The following is an 18,712-nucleotide window of genomic DNA, read 5'->3' on the forward strand; positions in this document are numbered from 1 at the left end:
GCCCTATATGAGCAGCCTGGGGCTCAGGAGACGCACCCTGCACCCTGCCTGCACTAGAGGGTGATGGGACATGCAGGCAATGCCCCTCGAGCCACTAGACTCGGGTGGAAGCTTTCTGAATGACAGTCAGGAACTGGGCTCAGGGTCTCCTGCCACCCTTGCCATCAGAGAGCTCCCTGTCCCTATGCCACCTACATTCCCTAAACTAGTCAGACACTTGCCTGGCACCTTCAGGGGCACTGAGAGGTCGATCTGCACTACGGGTATGTGCTCCACGCCCGGTGCATCCTGGTAACGCTGCAGAGGCAAACAGCAAAACATTATTGGGCAGGATGAACGGTGACACCCGAGGAGGGGTTCACTGCCCAATGAGAGGGGTGCTAGTGACGACGACACGGGAAAGCAAGGGGTTCTCCTGGGAGACTGTCTACAGCATGAACAAGTATAGATTGAGACACAAAACTTCCATTAACTTTCTCCCTCTGAATTCCTTTTTTCCAAGTTAGGCAGACAACACAGGTACCCTCTCGCACCACAGGTGGGGAAGGGTCTGTGGGTCCCTTAGGAGGCCAAGCAGAGTCACCAAGCAGAGACCCAGCAAGCCCAAGAAGGGAAGCACCTGATCCCACTATACAGAGCCACATCTCCTGTGCAGAGCCCAATGTGCCCTCCACTGGGAATCCACTGGGTGAAGGGTACCAATGAAAGCAGCCAGTGACACCCCCAGACCAATATGTAGAATGTTCTTGCCAGGCAGAACATCCCATGTGCAGTCCCCACATGCTGAGAGGCGCCACCTCTGCAGCCTTTCTGCCTGTTGGTCAGAGTAGCCTGAACTTGAGCACCATGTATGGGACTGCCTGTTTGCCAGGTCCCAGGGTCTGGAAACCTCCTCAGTCCTGCCATGTCGATCTATAAAGACAGCCCATCACTGCCCTGATGGTGGCCCCTGGTCTCCCCAACAAGGGCCCCCGCAGGGCCGGTGTATGTCCCTGGAGGATGTTTCAGGCAGGCCTCACCTTTTGGGGGGACGGGGAACTTTTGATATAGAAGGGGTTGTTGGCCTGCTCCTGTTTCCGGGCTTCTCGACGCTGTGGGGATAAGATTCAAGGTTAGTGAACATGTGGAGCATAAGCCCTTGTTCCTTTCCAGCTGTGGGCCACCTCCATGCTGCAGCTCCCGGGTGGGGGCCAGGGTTCACCAGTACTTTCACTATGGGCCTTTGACCGACAGGGATATTGAGGTCAGCAGTGGGAGGTAGCAGGTGTGGGGATAGGCAGCAGGTGGCAATAACCCCAGGAGGGGGGAACTACCATCTCCAGTACAAGGATGAGATCTCAAGTGGGGAGACCCCCTCAACTCCAGGGCACAGCCGAGATGGGAGCCAGGTCACACTGCCCAAAGGCTCAGCCTGGGAGGCCCAGGACAGTTCATAAGTGGGCGGCTGGAGGGGTTCCTGAGGTGAGGGGTAGTGTCCCTAATTTCAGAAAGAGAGGAGCCAGGTATGGTGGGGTGGGGAAACAGGGAAACACAGCATCTCTGTACTTTCTTGGGCTGTTGTTATAAAGTCCTGTACCCGGGAGGCTATGGAGCCGACAGAAGAGTGCTGAGTGCACCTACAAGGCCTTGGGCACCAGGTCAGGCCCCCATGGGTCTCTCTAGGGTCAAAGGAAGTTTGTCCTCACTGCACCAAAACTCAACTCTGGCGTCAAGGGTTGACTCAGCGCTCTGTGGAGGACAGTGGGACACAGCCTAGATCCAGCAGGACCATGCACGTCTGCCACGAGCTCGGGGTTCAGAGCCTTCTCTGAGTGGGCCAACTGCCCAGAGCGATGGCACTCACCCGGGCCAGCTCCTCCTCATCGGCCTTGGGTGGCTGCTGCTTGGCGTGCCGCTGCTCCTCATCATGGAAGATAGCCTTGGGCATCTCATCCTCAGACTCACTATCTGAGAGCGGCTCATTGATCCAGGCATCCAGGTCCAGGCTGCAAGGCACAGCGAGGTCACACAGCAGCTCCCGCCTGTGTGCCTGACCCTGGAGCCTGTGCTACACCTCATGGCCCTCCCCATATTCTGGAGTCCCCATGTAGGCTCACACCACCCCTGAGGTTTGTGGCAAAGAGTTGCCAGCAGACCCACTTCCTGGGAGTGGCACCAAGGATGGAGACAGCAGGGCCCCACAAGAACTGGCGAACTCTGGTTGGCCTACGTGATGGGGGTCCAGCCTATGGGAGCCTTGGGTACAGGAGGCCCTTTTCTCCTGCTTAGACTCAGGTCCAGGGTGCAGTGCTGCTCCCACCGCCCCTCTTGGGGCCACAAACCCTGCCCCCAACTCCATCTCCTCTTATGAGCCACACGGCTCACCCTTCGGGGACCGGAACCTTCTTCTGGGCCTTGGGAGCCACTGGGTTCAGCTCCCCGGCAAAGAGGGCGCTCACTTCTTCTGCCACTGGCACATCCTTGGCCTGAAGCTTCTGGATGTGCTTGACCAGCTGCAAGATGCAGGATGCCTGTGGGGGGCCATGGAGGAGCTATGGATGAGTCAAGGAGCACAGGGCTCTGAAAGCCACCTGACAATCACAGGCATCACTCAGACCATGCAGGAACCCAGCCCGCGGAGGGACACTCAGCTGCTTTGTCTGGAGCCCTGCCGAGGACACCTGTAAGGCTCCACAAGAAGTCTTTGGCTGTGGAGCAAGCAGTCCTGGCTCCCACTCCTTCAGCAGAGGTAAGTGTGGAACAAAACCAGGCCCACAAGCAAGATGTGTAGAAGGGGCCATGCCCAGACAGCCAGCAGCACTGTGGAGCTCTAACTTAGGGTTCAAGAATACAACCCCCTGACCCTGAGTCTGCCGACCACACACCCTTAAATCAGATCCTATTTGTCCACACATTCGCCATAACTCTCGACAGGCTCCACCTGTGCCCCCTCAGAGGCGCTGCCTACTAGCACGTACCCGTTCTTGGACCTCCAGGTCTGCACTCTGCACAAACTGGGGCAGCCGCTCCACCATGAGCTGTGTGAGCTCCTGGGCTGCCTCGGCATCTGAGTCCCGCTCCTTCTGCTGCAGGATGGACGCGTACAGCTTCACCACATTCTGCACATACACGGCCTGGATGTGGCCTGGCAAAGTGGTGACCTTGGGCTGCAGCATGGCCTCCAGGGTCTGGTGGGGCTCCTGCAGGTGCCTGATGGCAAGGGAGAGGGTGAGCAGAGAAGGGGGGTCATGCGCTCTGCTAAAGGAGGGGCTGCTCCCAACCCCACCCAGCATCAGGGGTTGAGGGAGGGGATTTAAGGGAAGAAACCATGGCAACAATGTGGCAATCACAGAGTAGCTAAAAAAGAAAAGAGTTAAGAGAAAAAAGCGAAGGACACCATTCACCAGCAAGAATGTGGTGATGGACAACCTGAAATGGGCAAGAAAACCTGAGAAAAAAACCCCATGCACGTGAGGATGGTCACAAAGCTTACAGACTTTTCCCTAATGAGAAAGCAGCAGGGATGCAGCCAGTGCAGAGGTGGAGCTCTGTGATGGGGAAACCAGGTTTGCAGACTAGGCTTTGGTGTGGCAGATGCCAGGGAGAGGACGGGTCTGCCAAACACGTTCCCTCATCTTTTCTTCTCGTGAGCACAGGCCCCAGGAGCCCCTTGGAGCCCACTCACTCTGAGAACTCCCCACAGATCCAGGCAGCGGCGTAGAGCACCTCACAGATCCCATTGCGCTGGGTGCTACTGGCCACCAGGTGAGTGCTGTCGAGCAGCACAGACATTTGTGACACGGCGAACTTTCGGATGGCCTTCACTCGGATGGCCACGTCTAGCATCTGTGCAGCAATGAGGTGGCCGTGGCGAGTGCCTTCCAGCCGGGTCAGCTCCACCAGGATGCTGATGTACCTGCAGGAGGGAGCCACTGAGACACGCCCACCAGGAGGCTGGTCCCTGTGTCCCCTGGCCCATAGATGCATGGGGACGCACCATTCAAAGTTCGTGATGTGTTGGTAGTTGGACTGGCTACAGATGTCAATGATCTTTGTAAGCAGCTCGTCCCGGTAGGTTGTGCCCTCCGCCTTGTCCACGTGGGTCATCAGCTTCTTGACAATCTCCATCAGGTTCTTCTTAGACACCTGTGTGGGGGGCCTTGTGAGAGAGGGGTTGGGCAAGGGAACACGGAGAGTGACAAAACCAACCCCAGAGGGGCACACACCATTCCATACAGGAGGTCGAGGGCCCGCAGCCGGATGGACTCGTCCTTGTCATCCAGACACTGCAGAACGAGGTCTTTGTGGGCCTGCACAGACTTGGGGTGCGTTCTCAGGATCTTGGACATGGCCAACAGCCCCAGGTACTTCACTGAGGAGACAGTGAGACACGGTTAAACCCGAACACACTGCAAAAGGCTTCAGTGCTGACACAGAGAGAGGACAAGTCTGCAGATGGCCTGCCACCTGATAACCTGAGAACGTGTTTCACTGCTGGCCCCCTTACACTGCACCCTCCAGAACCCCCTTCAGGCCATGTCCAGCCTGAAGCCTGTTCTGTAAATGAAGTTGAACTGGCACAAGGCCACTCCTGTTACTTAAATGTTGACTAAAGTCGGCTTTCAAGCTACAAGAGTAGAGACTATGTGACTGCAAAACTGAAGACTTATTGGCTGTCCTGCTCTAAACAAACAGATTTGAACTCAAAAAGAGTAGTCAACACGCCGGGGCCTTAGAAGCCCTGGCCACCGCAGTCAGGCACTAGACGGTGTCACTGGCTGGGATCTCTCAACAGAACACATTTACAACAGACGAGTGCGCACAAGACCAGCAGGGTTGCTACATTTACAACAGAAGGGTGCGCACAAGACCAGCAGGGTTGCTCCATGTCTGTCAGGAGAGACATCAAGGAGATGTGAGCTGCCATATCTAATTAACGACAAAAAAGTCTCATGCACCCCAGCAGGAATGTGCACAGCTCTACAAAGGGGAGCAACTTACAGTTTTGGTCGGAGTCTTCTATTAATATCCTTAACTTCTGAACACAGAGCTGCAAACGAGGAGATGACACTGGTTACATCTCTTGAAGCAATGATGAATGCAGTGAACTCCAGCCTGCCCCACACCCCTATGAACCCGGGGGCCTCTGCACATCATGGCCTCCATACTACGGAGCACTCTTAAGCTCAGGAGGGCTGTTTGTAAGCACCACTGAGGACAGAGAGACAGTAGATACCCAATGTAGATGCATCTTACAGATGGGCAGTGAGAGCACCCACAGAAACATGCATGGACACCCTGGCACTTTCCACGGTGCTCAGATGTGTGAGGACACAAGACAGCATAGCAATGCTTTCTGGGGCAAGGATGAGATCCGGGGACCTACTTACATGTTACTTATGTAATAAAAATAAACTTGAACCCCCAAAACAATGGAGTGACCATCGCAACGGTTCCCAGGCCACTCAAGGAGCCCATGGGACTCTGTGCTCCAGGGTGAACACAGCATTTACAGGGGTCACAAAGAGGATAGAGATTCAGGATGGGGGAGACCTGAGAACAGAGGACAAGACATAGGCACAGGTTCGGGTGTCTGCAAGGAGAGCCAGGAGCTGCTAAAGAACTCAGAGCTGTACCAGGGCAGTTGAGCAGGTATGGCCACTGGCTTGCTCCCTCCTAGGCATAGTCCAGGGTGCAGGGCACCAGGCATGAATGATGGGGACATACGAAGGTGGCCCAGCATCTGTCAGATCACAGGAGCAGGAGGCTTCCAGGGCAGGGACACTGAAGGGAGAAGAGGCCCAGACGATGGCAGAGCCTCAGGACCCTGTGGCATGTGTCTGGCCCGGGACATACCTGGATGCTGGCACTGTGATTAGGCATGCCGGAGGACAGGGAGATGAGAACTGAAACAGACAACCTTCAGTTAAGAGCCTGGCAGGCTGACATCCACTCAACATGTCCAGTGTGTGTTTGAGGGGAGGGACCCAAACACACAGTGGTCATATTGAGTGGGAAATACCACCACATTGGGAACTGCTTGGCCCAGCTGATGTTTGTACAGGAAAGGATTAACACAGCAGCCTGACCACTCACTCTCCCTGGGAAGGCAGGCTTGCAAGGCTGGTCCTCAGAAACAGAGTCCAGGAACTGAACTGATGGTGGGGTGGGGGGCGGGGGGAGCACTCCCTGTCCCTAAACTTCACAAACCCATGGTTTATGTGGAGCACCTGCACTTATCCTGGAGTCTGGACCGCGCACATTCTGGGCAGAGGCGCTTGTGTGACTAGCCTCAGTGAGAACCCTGGGTGCTGGGTCTCTGTGGTCAAGAGAAAATCAAAGCCCTAAGAGTACAGGCATCTCTGTCCAGGGTAGTTCCATAGAGCTCAGGCCACACGGTTATGTCTGGTGCTCAGCACAATCACATGAGACCCTTGGCCTCTGCAATGTGCCAGCCCCTGGACAACCCGATCAAGGCCACTGCCCTCCCAGTAACCCCAATTGCTCCACCTATCTCCAGGGCCATCTCTGATCCTGCCATGCCCCAGCCCGCCCCATCGACTTTCCCAACGCAGGAGACTACTCTCTGGGATCTGTGGTCACCATCTCCAGGCACCAGCCTGGCCTGCATGCCACCCCTTTCTCTCCAGAACTGTCATCAACCCTTAGGGATACTCATGGCTCAGGCCACACAGCTACAGGCACGGAGCACAGACCCTGGGCCAGCTTCCTGTGAATCATTGAATTGAAGGTTGCCCATGGGTCCAGGATGAAAGACCACGAGACTGCTTCTCAACAGCTTTGGGCAGGGACGGGCAGAGACAGGCAGGCAGTGCAAAGCTGAGTCCCCCGAGCCTCCAGCTCTCACTGCCCATCTGTAAGATGCCCAGCTACAGCGACACACGGTTCAGACATCGAACCAGGAGGTAGCCAGCCGGCCCGGGAGTAACAACTTGAGTTCCAATAGATACACGGGGGAGAGAGACTGTAAGTTCTCAATGGTGTGAACACCCATTAGCAGCGTTCTGTGTGGCCCTGGGCCAAGTCCTGACCCTGACAAATGGCTTCTCAGAAGACCTTCTGAGGAGCAGCCATGATTGCATTGCACAAAGTCTGTGTTGTGGATTCCTACACCTAAGTGCCTACAGAGTGCGACTGTAATGGCTAGGACAAAAATAGCAGGATTGGACACTGGAGGCCGGTGAGGGCAGTGGACTCTGGCTGTGACACTTCCCGTGGGGCTGGGAGTGGTTCAGAGATGGAGTAAACATATAGCACTGACAGCAGGTGGGAATCGGGAATCTGCAACTCCAGGTGACCTTGTATACACTGGCAGGGGCTGGGGATGGCCATCGGGGACCAGCCCATCCCAGGCCCCATCACCAGGATGGGCACTCTCTTGTCCCCACGTGAGACCCCATGAGGTGGTAGTTGGGTAGGGCCTCCCACTAAGGACAGCCATCTGTTTCAGAACCAAGTAACTGTGGTTCTTACCTGCGATGACGGTGTTCACACATTCATAGAGAAGGGACATGGCGGATGTGCTGGAGAAGGAACAAAGAGGCGTGAGAACAGTGATGAGCTATTCTGTGGGACACAAGAGGACCCCAGTGCACTGCGTCTGAAAAAATATGGTCATGTCAGCAATGGGTCCATGACAACTAAAGTCGGAAAGTCACATCGGATATGGCTTCGCCCTTTGGCCCAATCCCCGCCCCCCTTTCCCTGTTCCAAGGTGGGCTAGGGTGGCAGTTCTGGCTCTTGTCCAGGCTCCTGGCATCTGGTATCTCTGCCTGGTCTGTGAGGCCCAGAGGCTGCTCTCTCTCATCTCAGTCATCAGATGCTCTGAAGGACAAGAGCATCTCATCCACTCACCACAGACAACCTGCAGCACTCCCTCCACAGGAGCCTATTCCCTTAACCTTCCACCTGTGCAAACTCCATGAGGGAAAGTCAAATTCCCCACTTGCTCTGGCAGCACAAAGACAATTCTACCAGTCAGAACACCACTGCCTGGTTCTACTCTGATGGAGGAGCCTGAGGGGCAGTCAGACATGGCCCCACACAGGCAGGCAGATCATAGAAGCCCTAACATCCCCCCAGGGCACCTAGGGAAATGTGAGCACAGCCCAGACCTACAACTAAGGTGGGCACCAAGTGCATCTACTCAGCTGATATTCTCACAAGTGATGCTCTCCAGCCTAATCACCCAAACTCCAGAGTATGGAGGCCACATGTTCCAGGAGCAGGGACACTCAGAGCCAGTCCACATCCCCAGGCACACGACTGATGGCTCCTTGCTAATCTCTGAAAACCACAGCTATGAGGTAAACTCCATGATTGGTTATTTATATAAAACCCCCAAAGCCCCAAGCCCAGACACCGGTTGTACCTAATTATCTTGGAACATCTGATTGGTTTATACACTAGTAGCCCGAAGCCCAGAGGATGTCTTGAGGCCTGGACCTCATGGGGAGGAGCATGTGGCTCTGATGAACGTGGGGAAAGGCATCCAGCCCCGGTAGAGGGAGCCACAAGCTATGGATTGCTGATAGCCCAAACAGGGTACTCAGGGCCAATCAGAAACAGAATCTGACATTGTCCTACACTAGAGACTGGGAGTCGACGCATATCTAATACACAGACACAAACCCAAACAGGCAGCCAAATGGGGAGACAAAAAAACCCCAAAGAGCATGGGGACCCTGACTACCACCGACTGGATCCCTATAAGATCACAGGGCTCCTCATCAATAAGGGGGCGGGGGGGGAGGCAGGGATCTTCAGCAGGCTGACCATTCAGTGTGCAGAGACCCTGCTTATGCCTGGCATTGAGCCCATGCATCACCTGTGGGCACAGCTCAAACCCAAACCCCTTGGAGCCCTCACCACTATCACTTCCCAGAGAGAGTGACCTCATGGCTCCAGTTCCTCCCGGTGCCCACATCCGCCTCACTGGGGGACCCTGGCAGCAGATCTACTGAGCCACCTGCCATTTGGCCCCCACGATTCAACTGCAGGCATCTTAAGGGGCATGGCAGCTCTTAGAGCACGATCTAACAACAGACGAACTAACAACACCACGATCGTTTAAGGCCTTCGCCATGATTGCCGAAGTCCACTATGACCAAGAATCTGAGTGAGTACCTTTCTTCATTTTCCTTTGTACTGTTTTAAAAATGGAATGAGGGAAAGCCAGCCCAGCCTGGACCCAGGAGGGCCAGCAGGTACCGAGTTTTTCGTCTGCAACAAAGTCACAATGTGTGTGTTTGCTTTTCCATCCCAAGACTTTCCTTGGGTTCACCCCTCCCACATGCCGACAGCCTCCCAGGGAGCACAGGCTTGCCCACAGCAGGTGGACCAAGGACAGGTGTGTGTGTGTGTGTGTGTGTGTGTGTGTGTGTGGTACCGGGGACAGGCCCCCCGGGCTCACCTGTGGATCAGGTTGGTGAGAGGCTCGATCAGCTTCTTGCCCAACCTCGGCTCCAAGGGGGTCAGAGCACCAAACTAGGGGATGAGAGGTCCAGGTCACAGGCAGCAAGAGCAGGATAGGCACATTAAGGACTCCACACGACCATGCTGACCAACTCCAACCCACCCCCCTCCCAGCAGTGAGAGCTCCCAGGACACCCTCATGGCCTTTCCACACATGAGAAAAAGGAAAGTTGGGGATACTTACAAGTTTGATGATTTTAATGAGGACCCAATTGTTTGTCGAGGAGGTCATCAGCTTGAAGAATAGCGGGGCCAGGGAAAGGTAGTTTTTGGGGTTGCGTCTGGCCAGCTCACAGATGACATTGACTGCCGCCGACTGGACCCCTGTGAGATCAGAGGGGTTGAGCACATGTGAGGAGCAGATGGCCCCTTCCCAAGATCCAGCTCCCCCTCCCAACGGGTGGGAATATAACGAAGGCCATCTGTACTGGCCAGCCCCGCAATCGGGAAGGGCCAAAAAGAAACTGCTCTCAAATGTGACCCGGGTTGTAAATAGCTGACATTTTTATCTCACACAGCTTGTGCATAAGCATGTCTACCCTGCATGTCCTGTTTGCTTTGTTTTCTGTACTCTATACAACCCTGTGCTGCGAAAGCTTGTGTTGTGGAGACTTCACCAGTTGGCTACCCCTGGTGCATACACAAGTTCTAATAAGCTCCTGTCTTTCTCAGCCAGTCCTCCAGGTTATTTCTTCAGAACCGGCAAGCAATACGTTGAGGCCTTCTTGGACCTTGGCACTTTACATAACAGAGGTCCTCATCACTAAGGGATGGGGTCCTAGGCAGGCTGGCCATTCTGTGTGCAGGGTTCCCGCTTAAGCCTGGCACTGCAGCCATCACCTGTGGGCAATGCTCAAAACCCCAATCTCTTGGGGCTCTGACCACCATTGCTCCCCAGAGGACCCAAGGCTGTGAGGTGGGTCCCTGTAGGATCAAAGTAACCCCCAGAACAAGATGCACACCCACGAAGTGACTGTACTCCCCTCCACCTGACGGCAACCACTCTCGCCCTTAGCCCACCATGTCTGCTGCCTTGGCTGCTACTTCTCCAGCCAGAACTTTCTGCACCTATTAATTCTCTGTGATGCACAGCAGATTCCCCGAGACACATTGGAACCCACAGTGGATTTAGAGAAGCTAGTTTGAACCTGCTCAGCCCAGACACGGGAGAAAGGAGAAAGAAATGGGAGGAACGAGGGCTGGAATAGCCCCCTGGTGGAGGATGGGAGTCGAGGTATTGTAATAAACACATGACTATTAATATGCAGACAGACAGACAGGCCCCTGCCCAGGGTGTTGGTGTCTCTGAGTGTCTAGGACAGTGATGGCGAACCTTTTGAGCTCGGCGTGTCAGCATTTTGAAAAACCCTAACTTAACTCTGGTGCCGTGTCACATATAGAAATTTTTTGATATTTGCAACCATAGTAAAACAAAGATTTATATTTTTGATATTTATTTTATATATTTAAATGCCATTTAACAAAGAAAAATCAACCAAAAAAATGAGTTCGCGTGTCACCTCTGACACGCGTGTCATAGGTTCGCCATCACTGTTCTAGATACTAGAAAAATGCCACAACCCAGTACAATCCTCATCTTATCTCAAATCAACAAACCAGGGTCAGGGTCCTCCAGCTTCTCTTTCAGGCGGGGGAAGGCAGGGCGCAGAGACTCAGGGTACTTCAGGAACACCTTGTACATGATCAGCACAGCCTTCTTCCGGATGTACGGCTTGGTGTGTGACATCTGTGGGAGCAGAGGGCCATCAGGCTTCTCTCGGCACTACATCCTGTGCACCTGCCCTGTACACCTGCACTGCTCACCTGCCACACCTCCTACCCATGACTTACCTCCCCACACCTGCCCTGCTCACCGATTGTGCACACCTTTGTGCTCACCTCCCACACCTCCTACTCATGTCTCACCTTCCCACACCTGCATGTTCACCTCTTACACTGCCCTGCTCACATCCTATGCCTGCAAGTACCTCACCTCCACTTCCCAAAGGAAAACCCTCTCTCTAGCTTCCAACCTTCAAGCCCAGGTATCACACAACAGTGTGCTGAGTGGGACGAACACCTGTCTCCCGTGTCCATGACCCTAGGCTTGCCCTCCAGAGGCCGAGACCCTCCTCCATGGACTCGGTGGGGAGATGGGGGCAGAGAAGGTGAAAAGTTCACACTGGAAAGAGCCTGCCCATCACTGTTGGCCTCAGGTTATCCGGGCTGCCAAGACCTGTCCCTAGACCAGGATGCTGAGGGACGTTCCAGATTCCCTTCAGCTGGGCCCAGTCTGCTCTGTGCCCCCACATTCCACAGCCCTGGAGCTCTGTCCTCCTGGGACTGTGTTGCAGCCATGAAGGCCTCTTGGCCCCAGGTGAGCACACTCGTCACCTGTCAAGGCCCCTGGGAGCCCCCCCTAAGAAAGCTGTCCCAGACCCCCATGACCTGGCACCAACGTGCACCATAAGCAACTCACTAACACCCCTCTGTGGGATCATACTGCTGTCACCTAGTCTGAGTCAGCACACTTTCCAAAAGCACCAAACAGTCAATATTTTTGGCTCGGTGGGCCATAAGGTCTCTGTCCAACTACTTGGTTCTGCCTTTGAGCTCTGAACCCACTATAGATACCGAGTAAATGAATGGCAGGGCCATGTACAGATACAAGGATTTACAACAGATGGCTGTGGTGTGCTGGCCCCTGATCTAGAAGCTGACTGCACTGACAGTCCTTGAGGTCATGAGCTGAGACCTGCCCACCAGCAAGCACAGCAAACAGGCTGACTGTGTAAGGCCAGAATTACCCTCCATGTGGCATTAACATGATCAAAAGAAGTGCGCACACGCACACATACACACAGTTGGAGACCTAGTGCACAGTTAGTGTCTCTGAGGGCCATGATTTCTAGGAGGCCATCCATATTTAGAATGAACTTCCAGACACCCCAAAGATCAGAACTGGTTGGGGTTATGCCTTTCAGATCAAATAAACCGTGAGAAGTCAAACTGTAAACAGACAGAAACAAATGGCATTAGGGGTGGAGAAGGAAGACGATAACCCTGACCTCACTGCTTGATGAGACAACCGATACCATCACCTATACCTCAATAAGAGAGTAACTGTCAGGTCACACACCTGATCTCGAGGGAGAACACCCTCAGCTAGACCTCACCTGCCAGCGACACACACCCCTTCCCCAAGCAGAACTATTTCAAAGGAGGTGAAGTAAGAATTCGAGAATGATAGTGGCCAGCACATGACGGAGACAAAGACAGTGACTCAGTTTCCCCCTCTTATCCCAGGGATCCAGACCTATTTCCACATGCCTGAGTGTTCTTAGTGTGACGATTCAGCCTCGATTTTCCAGGCATCCATGCGTTTCAAATTGCACACTCACAAACTCACCAGTGTCATGATGTCGTTGGCCAAGTCTCTGGCAAGATCTGGGGTAACAAAACAGGACAGTCCAGTCAGTGCAACCCCAGTGTCGTACTGGCTGGGGCTGCTCAGGTCCTGGAAAGAAAGGAAGAAGGGTTAGGGGCAGGTGCCAATCGTGCATCACCCAGGACCCCGCTGTGCCCCCGCCATCCCAAGGAGTAACACAGAGAAGCCAGTTCCTCACTGTCATTGAGAGAAGACCTGGGATAGGTATAAGAGGAGGGTTGCACCTCACTCCTGGCACAGCCCCATGTCCCAGGGATGTGACTAGGGCTGAGCTCCCTGCCTGTGAACTCAGGACGGAGGAGATGGTGTGGTCAGCCAGTCCCACCCACCCACTGGGAGCCCCTCTACCTCTATTGGGGTGTCTCCCCTTCAACAGCCAGGGACCATTCCTCTGGGCCCTCCCCAAAGCAGAAAGTTAGACTTATGCCTCATCCTCGAGGTGAACAGGAAAATCAGCCACAAGGAAGAGCACATACCTGACCCCATGCCCCCACAATGTCACTCACCTGCTGCCCTCAATCTCTAGATCTAAGACCAACCGCAGAAGTGCCTCATGTCAACATTAGGAAAGTATTCTTTTGATATCACAAACTTGTTTTTGTGGAGACATTTTCTAAGGAACCTCTCAAAACATTTTATACGTGCATATGTGGTAAAAAACAATACTGATGCATTTTAAGAGTTGAGCTTCTAGACTATGCTAATAATATAAAAATTACTGGCTTTTAAAATCCACTCCAGCCAAAGCTGACGAGATAAAAACACACAAGAACTCACAGTACAGAACTCGGTCCCTAACTGGCGGACTTTCCATCTCAGAGTGATTTACACAGGGCCAAGCAGAGGGTGGACACTATGGGGAAATGCCACAGGGCTTCTCAAAAATGGAGGACTGTGAAGAGGACACTGGTGGATTGTGAAGAGGACACAAGTCTGTCTCAGGTTCATTTAAAACGGCATGCACAGGGACTGCCAACATTGGGGATATGAATGGAGAGGAATGGCAGTGGCAGACAGGGCTGTGGCTGCATAGAGAGAGGACCCTGTGAGTGAGGCTGAGATGACAACAGGCAGAGGGGGCAGTGGTGGTGGTTAAAGTCACCAGCCCAGATGTTACTATACCATCTGCTTTATTATGAGGACATTCTCAGGCTTGGGCCATCTCCCCAACAGAGCGGATCTAGGCGACATGTCTCTAACACATCTTCATGTGAATCAGTGACAAATCTCTGTCTAAATCAAGGTGGTAAGGATTTGCAGAGAAGGCCAGCAGGAAAACCAAAACTGGGCCTCAGCAGGTGGGCTGGTGTTGGGTACCCAGAGCCCCTCCACCCTCCTGCAACCCTCCCATTTACTGTCCCAACACCCTACACCCAGAAGGCTTCCTCAGTCCTTCCCCTCCTCCTCTCCAAGGCCACTACCGGTTAAGCTCGGCCCTCACCACCCCATGGCATCTGATACCCAGCACTGCTGCACAACCTGGCCCGCAGCCACGCATCCTCCCTATCCCCCAAGCCCTCAAAAACTGTGAGTGTAGCAGCTAAGTTCTCAGACACACATCTTATCCGTGCCAGCACAGCCAACCTGCCTGCTCACAGTATCCACCCAAGAGCCCATTCTTAGGTCACTATGTGGGATGACCAGAGCTCATGGGTGAGGACATTCTCAGGCTTGGACCAGAGTCACTGAGAGCCTGGGGCTACTGCCTCCAATGTGTGGTCTGGGGCCAGGACAGGGTGACACCCCCTCTGACCACAGGAAACAAAAGATATTCAAAGTACTGGGGCCAAGGAGGACATTTTTTTACTCAGTGGCCTTCATAGCTCATTTCAAAACAAACTTACACGCAACTGAAATATAAACATAGTATGACTAGTGGGAAACCAGCATACTGGGAAGGGCCTGCAACCTCAACAGGCACTCCTGCAAGAGGGACAGGACTGGAGAGAAGAGTGACCGTGAAAGGAGCCCTCCAACGCCAAGAAATAAAAACAAGAGGCAGCCCAGCAAGCTTCCACCTCTCCCTCTTGCCCAGGCAAAAAGGCAGACCTGCTCTGCCATGTGTGGGTGTTGTCTTGGGAATGACGTGACCAAGGGCAGAAGACTCTGCTCGATAAGAGAACTGTGACAGTGAGATCTCGCTGACCTTAGTGCTTTCTAATCTCACGTAGTGACAGAAAAACCAGTGTTGGAGAACAGACATTCATGTAGGGACCCAAAGGAACCTAGCCACAGAGCCGAGAAGACCATGGGCATATGGGAAGGGCAGCCTACCTTGCGAATCTGGTTTGTAGTCAGCATGATGACATCGGTTCCCTCATGAAAGCACTGGGAAGCAGCAAGGTAGCCAATGCGCTGTTGAATTGAACAAAAGAAGGCATCAGAGGTGAGACAAGGGGGCCATGCAGTATTCCTGGAGGCTCCCAGCCCTTCGCCTGATCTTGGCACCAAGCAGCCCTTGGCCTGGGGGGGTCACAGGTGGGTGGGCACAGGGAAGTCATTCAAAAACCAAGTTGGGAGTCTTTAAAACTCCAGAGGGAGTATATGGTCTTTGAAATACGATGCTCTTTTAAGGTTCGCCAAACCATGGAGTCCTGTTACTAATGCTACCTTTTCACTTGTCAGCCAGGAATTGCTTTTATGATCTCATGCAGTAAGTCATCCTAAGCACTGGTTTTCTTAGGATTCAAATCTCTCAGCCAGGCTGATGCAGCTACCTTGTCACACTCACACATGCACATGATGCTTTAAGACACATGCAGAGCACCACCACAATTTTGGCAAGTGTGGCATTTCATTTCAAGAGTAGCCAGCAGGCAGGACGACCATGTCCTTTAGAGGGAACCTGAGCTTGATCATAGCAGAGACTCACAGGCAGTTGCTTAGGGCCCCAAGGCTGGAAACACTGCCTGGTTGGTGTGTATTCTCATTGAAAACTGAGCCAACCCAGGAAAATTCCAGAATACCCACAAATGAGCCAGGATGTGAAAAACAGTTTTTCAGAATATGTACTAAAACAGGAGACATGTTTATGTTACAACCAGAGGCCTGGTGCATGGATTCGTGCACGGTGGGGTCCCTCAGCATGGCCTGAAGGGATTGGGCTGAAACTGGCATCCAACATCCCCCAAGGGATATAGTAGTGCGTGAAGCGGCAGACAGCTGGAGAGGAGCCGCTACCACTCATCCCGGCCCATTGAGCATCTGCCCCCCCTCACATCTCCTGGTCTGCCACACCTAGCTATGGAGAAGTGGGTCCCTAGGACAGAGCTCCCACAGCCTCGCTAGGGGTGCAGACTGAGGCTCGAAGAAGTGGGGTGGGTGCCCGAGGGGCACCCGGGGTAGACTGGGGAGTAGCGGTAGCTACACGCCGTCCTGCAAGTCCTGGGGTGGCTCCGGTCTGATGGGAGGAGGCGAGCGCTAGGGATGGAGTTCGTGGTCTCTTTTTTCCCTCCCTCCACCCCTCGATCCCGGCTGCCCGGGGAAGATGCAGCCGGAGGGGTTGACGGGGGTTGGGGGCACCGCACCTCTGGATCGATGGAATTTGAGCTGATGGCCCGGCCTCCCAATGCAAACTGCTGCTCTGCCCCACCTGCTTGTGATCTTTCACAGACTCAATTGCCTTTTCATCTGCCCAAGTTGACTGCCCCCCCTGGTGGTCAGTGCATGTCATAGCAACTGGTCGCTTAGGCTTTTATATATAGAGATATCAAGTGAGAAGAAAACAGTGTCCCAAATTGCTCACGAGTAGTATCCCTCAGTGACTGAGAGCACAGGACAATGTGATGACTGATGGCCTCTGGGTGACATAATCAGTGCTTGTTTTCTTGACGAGTAATGAATTCATTTTAATTTGTATTTAAAAATATATAACCAGCCTGGCTGGCGTGGCTCAGTGGTTGAGCATTGACCTATGAACCAGGAGGTCAGGGTTCGATTCCCAGTCAGGGCACATGACAGGGTTGCAGGCTCGATCCCCAGTAGGGGGTATGCAGGAGGCAGCCCATCAATGAATCTCTCTCATCATTGATGTTTCTATCTCTCTCTCCCTCTCCCTTCCTCTCTGAAATCAATTTAAAAAAAAAAAAAAAATATATATATATATATCAATCCTATAAACCCATAATTTCACTTAAAATTGTAAGAAAAATATTATATAAATAGCATTAATTTGACAAAAACTGGAAGTGTGATGTTTGAATGGCTAGTTTGACTGAAACAGGTAACTTTTTTTATTTTGTTTTTTCACAGTGCAACCTCTGTCCATAGGACCTCAGGAATGCCCAGGGAATTCCCCTTCTCCACCAGGGACCCACTCTGCCCAAGTCCCCATCACCACAGGGTTCAGGCTCCAAAGCAAGCTCACCTTGAACGTGAACTTGGAGGCACTCATCACTTCTATGATGTTGAAGGCAGCCCAGCTGATGTCGTATCCCAACATTTGCAACTGTTGGGAGAGAAACAGTGACTCACAAGCCTAAGCCCCAACATCCAGCATCCCAGCTCTTGAAAGGACACATGCCAATCGCACTCTGAACACGCAGGTCACCCAACACACAACCTGGGGCATTTCATTTTTCCTGACCAGTTAAATCTTCATATTAAAGACTACAGGGACAGATTAGTAACAAACACTATAGGATGATGAACATATGTAGCTGAAATCCTAGCATCCTGTGTATTGGTTAAAATTCTCTACAATGATATTCCTGAAACCTACATGACTCTGACCAAGAAAGAGGTGGGGGGAGGGGGTGCATGGCCCAGGCTCCCACACCAACCAGGGGCCACAGCCAGACAAGGAACACTGCAGAAAACCCACCCAAGATGGTTCAGAGCTCCACCCACCAGGCTCCTCAGCACGGCCTGAAGGGGAGCTGGGCCAGATGGGTCCGGGGCTCCACCATGCTCTGTGCCACCTGATAATCATTGCTCACCTCTCCCTTGACTCTTAAGAATTAGCCCTGTGTGCTGGAGGCCAGTGCCTGGAGCTGATGGCATCAATCAATGTTTGGCAGGTGGACAGGTGATGGACCGATGGCGGGATGGATGGACAGACAGAAAAATGGATGGACAGACAGAGAAATGGATGGTGGGCAGAGAAATGGAGGAATAGATGGCTTGATGCTGGAGTTGATAACAGCACAGGGATGCAGGACAAGGGCACTGTGCAGAAGCGCCGCCTGAGCACTCACATACGTCAGCTTGCAGACGGCGTTTGCTTTGACTGCGATGTTGTCCTGCTTCAGCTCTTGCTTGATTTCATCAATGCACTGAGAGATATACTTTGCCTACAAGGAAAAAAAATTTTGAGAAACTATGAATGCCTGGCTAAAATAGTTAAGAATAATTATTTCAGAAAGAAGGGAGACCCAAAACAAAAAGCCACAGAGCATTTAATTAATGTGAAAAGGCACAGAGTATTTCATTTATGTGAAAAGTCCACAGCAGGGAAATCCAGAGAGACAGGTCCTAAAACTGGTTTTGTGATAGTGGCACGACTATGATATACTAAAAACCATTGAATTTTAAAAAGCCATTTCTTTTTGCTAAATATATTTTTTTATCTTCACTGGAAGACATGATGAGGGAGTGAGAGGAGAGAGAAGAGGAAGAGAAGAGAGAGAAACATCAATCGGTTGCCTTCTATTCATGTCCTGATCGGGAACCAAAACCACAACCCAGGCACGTACCTTGGCCAGGATTGAACCAGCAACCTTTGGTGCACAGATGATACCCAACCTACTAAGCCACTCTGGCTGGGCTTTTTAATTTTTTTTTAAATTTATT

At 52.8% G+C, this 18,712-nt stretch overlaps 1 protein-coding gene across 1 annotated transcript in view; it reads right to left on the reverse strand.

The window, feature by feature from the left end:
• The window catches only part of AP3D1 (adaptor related protein complex 3 delta 1 subunit), a 31,780-nt gene extending 13,699 nt beyond the window's left edge, over positions 1-18,081 (reverse strand). The window contains 18 exon segments of the mRNA XM_014449623.2: positions 222-297; positions 1,020-1,091; positions 1,844-1,985; positions 2,365-2,510; positions 2,958-3,189; positions 3,665-3,895; positions 3,977-4,125; positions 4,206-4,351; positions 4,981-5,029; positions 5,836-5,885; positions 7,474-7,523; positions 9,413-9,486; positions 9,659-9,798; positions 11,092-11,221; positions 12,884-12,991; positions 15,197-15,277; positions 17,289-17,369; positions 17,860-18,081. Coding sequence (XP_014305109.1) covers positions 222-297; positions 1,020-1,091; positions 1,844-1,985; positions 2,365-2,510; positions 2,958-3,189; positions 3,665-3,895; positions 3,977-4,125; positions 4,206-4,351; positions 4,981-5,029; positions 5,836-5,885; positions 7,474-7,523; positions 9,413-9,486; positions 9,659-9,798; positions 11,092-11,221; positions 12,884-12,991; positions 15,197-15,277; positions 17,289-17,363 — 1,951 coding nt within the window. The 5' untranslated portion in view covers positions 17,364-17,369; positions 17,860-18,081.
• Between the last annotated feature and the right edge of the window lie 631 nt (positions 18,082-18,712).

The sequence above is a fragment of the Myotis lucifugus genome, unplaced genomic scaffold, assembly GCF_000147115.1.
Source record: "Myotis lucifugus unplaced genomic scaffold, Myoluc2.0 scaffold_1295, whole genome shotgun sequence".
NCBI lineage: Eukaryota > Metazoa > Chordata > Mammalia > Chiroptera > Vespertilionidae > Myotis > Myotis lucifugus.